The sequence below is a fragment of the Symsagittifera roscoffensis genome, chromosome 3 (genome assembly GCF_963678635.1).
Source record: "Symsagittifera roscoffensis chromosome 3, txSymRosc1.1, whole genome shotgun sequence".
Lineage (NCBI taxonomy): Eukaryota > Metazoa > Xenacoelomorpha > Acoela > Convolutidae > Symsagittifera > Symsagittifera roscoffensis.
The window spans coordinates 81,078,564-81,081,321 of NC_087064.1; the positions used below are offsets into that span (position 1 = coordinate 81,078,564).

The window sequence follows — 2,758 nt, forward strand, 5'->3', positions numbered from 1 at the left end:
CAAATTTTTTATGCTTGTGAGTCTTTTGCGGGGGGTAGTTTATTGTTTTTTTTTCAGTTTTCATGGAAAAATTTCATTTTGGTTCAACAGGTGCCTGCTCAAAATTGACGTCTTTGTTGCCGATTCGTAAGCTTTGTTTTGAGGCATATTTTACTTTCAATTAGCTTAGTTGACAATTTTTTTTTATAAAAGAATTTTATTCAAATCAAATTGAGACAAATATAAGCAAATTTGGGTAGATCTAATTTTTTCGACGTTTCTTAAAACTTTTTTCAACATAGCGGTTTTCGTCTCAATTTTTGTCTGCTTTAATTGCAAGTGGTACGATTGCAAGTGGTACAAAACTCTGCTTCGCCTCTGTGTAAAGATTGTCTCTTTACTAATAGGAAAATTAATTTCATTACTAATAGGAAAATTAATTAATTTGATTACAAGTGGTACGAAACTCTGCTTCGCCTCTGTGTAAAGATTGGCTCCTCATTAATAGGAAAATTAATTTCAGATGCGATGATAGTTTTGATAATAGTTTTTTGAGACAACATGACATCACGGGTAAAATCGAGAGCTGATAAATCGAGGGACAAAGACAAAGGTTAGTCAAATCAGTTGCCATGTTTGTGATTTTATCGCTAAGATTCAAAAATAATCTTATTTGCTGTGAATTTATTTTTCGCGAATTTTGATCTGCAGATTCGCAGTGAGACAAGGCTTAGTTTACTATCTATAAGTACGGTATAAGCAAATAAAAACTCTTAAAATTGTATTTCAAAACCTTATTGGAGTTGAATCTGGTCATCATCATCAAATTTTTTTTGACGTCTTGAATTATATTCATATTATGGCAATGTTTTTATTAATGAAACTCAGGTATTGTGATGTATTTATTTGTTGTGTTGTTTGTCAGCTGGAGCCGCAACAAGTAAGGACTCAGTTGCCGCGTTGAGCACAACAACTGAAATTGTAGCTGGAAAATTTTCCGAGAATGACTGGCATCAGCTTGTCGTGGAAGAGGAAAATGAAGCGTTTTGCTCCCGAATCCTCGAAGAAATGCTCCATGATACTATGCATCATTGTTACCAAAAATACATAGAAAGACAACTTCTTCCTTTTACAGTCGAAACAGCGCGAGAAGCTCTTCTTGAAATAGTCGAGTTGAGATATTTAGAGCGCGACTGTGGAGAAACTGAGCAACTCTTGGATTCTTGTTGGGCGGAAGATGACGAGGCAGAAGCTGTCGCGTTCGACTCCTGGGCAGTCGGAGCCGTTCCTTGCACTGTTTTTGGAAACGAAGATACCGAATCACTTGCAAGAACAACTGGAAGAAGTGTCAAAGGCGAGGAATCTGCAGTGGACTCTGGAACCAACCAGATGAAGGACGCTGAATATCCAGAAAACGAAGCACAAGAAGAAATCACGAACGAAGCCAAAACAAGCGAGGAGTCGGCAATCAATACCCAAACCGAAAAACCAGAACAAGGCAAACCCGAGAAAACTGAAGATAACACGGGTCCACCGAAGAAACGAAAGACGAAATTTAAGCCCAAAAGGGGACCCATAGGCTCAGCTGGTGTGTCAAGAATGAGTGAAACGATCTTCGAGACAGAATTGCGACTTCTGCAGCAGACGGTGCAAAACGAAAATGCCGATGCGACCGACAGAATGACGTCAAGTGAAATGCCCGCAAAGATGCAACAAGCACTGAAAGCCCAAGCGGGGCGACCTCCGGGGCTTGGCGAGGCCCCTGTCAAGGATGTTAACGTTGTTATAGTCGATAGTAGAGCCGTGGTCGAAAATATTGCCCCGATTCAGGTTAAAACAAACTTCTCAATCGTGGATCCGGAAGTTGAAGCAGCTCAACAACGTCTGGTTGCGATGCGAACTGGAAAGTACAATCCGATCGCTACCGGACCTAGTCCCCCAAAGCCGTCTAAAAAGGCAAGCGCCAAGTTTGACGCCAGCGAACCGAAGAAGAAACAGACGCAAGAGTTTAGAAACGAGCAGCAGTTGACTTACGATCGGGCGGCGTCTAATGGCGTAGCGCCTGTTCCACCGCCTCTCATCGAATCAATGGACGTTGTTGCGGGCGTGACTGTGCGCGAGGGAGGGCGGGTTAAACAGGGTCCACGACGCACACAGAAACAAAGCACAACTTATGCACAGCACCTAACGGAATCAATGCTGCTGCCAGTCAACAAACTCAAATCGAAAAACGCGATTTCTGTTAATGAGATTATAAATCCAATTCAGCCGGCTAAAAATGCAAAGCCATTACCCCCAATCGCCTAGATTTCTATAAATTCGAATCATTGCGTCATAATCACTAGAGTGTAATGATACACGATCAACAAAATTGTAAATGAAATTCAATTATGTTTTCTATTCCCTTTTATCATAGTTCTTAAAGAATAAATCATTATGACTGAGAGAAATTAAAACCGTCAGAAACTCGTTTACAAATCTGCCAGCGATTAGTGACTTCCAAAGTGAACAAGTTTTTTTTACAACTTGTTTCCTACGTGTTTCTCCATCCTGCGATTAGCAGCATTATATATGAAGTTAAAGTTGATCTTAATAGGCGTAACATTTCTCCCAAATCATGTTTGTAAAAAATACATTAAAAAAATTAAATAACAGCAAATAAGGAGTCTTTCAACTCTTTGCGGAAAACCGCGGTTGCCCTCTGGTTAGGAACTATATGCATTTTTTTGAGCTGGATAAAATCATCCCTCATTTTCAACCAATGAGCACGGATCATGTT

The 2,758-nt window shown here is 40.1% G+C and overlaps 1 protein-coding gene across 1 annotated transcript; it reads left to right on the forward strand.

The window, feature by feature from the left end:
* The first annotated feature begins 489 nt into the window (after positions 1 to 489).
* On the forward strand, positions 490 to 2,379 carry LOC134841876 (uncharacterized). The gene is made up of 2 exons (XM_063857925.1): positions 490 to 592; positions 905 to 2,379. The coding sequence occupies exons 1-2, from the start codon at positions 541 to 543 to the stop codon at positions 2,284 to 2,286; spliced, it is 1,434 nt and encodes a 477-aa protein (XP_063713995.1). The 5' UTR covers positions 490 to 540; the 3' UTR covers positions 2,287 to 2,379.
* The last annotated feature ends 379 nt before the right edge of the window (positions 2,380 to 2,758 follow it).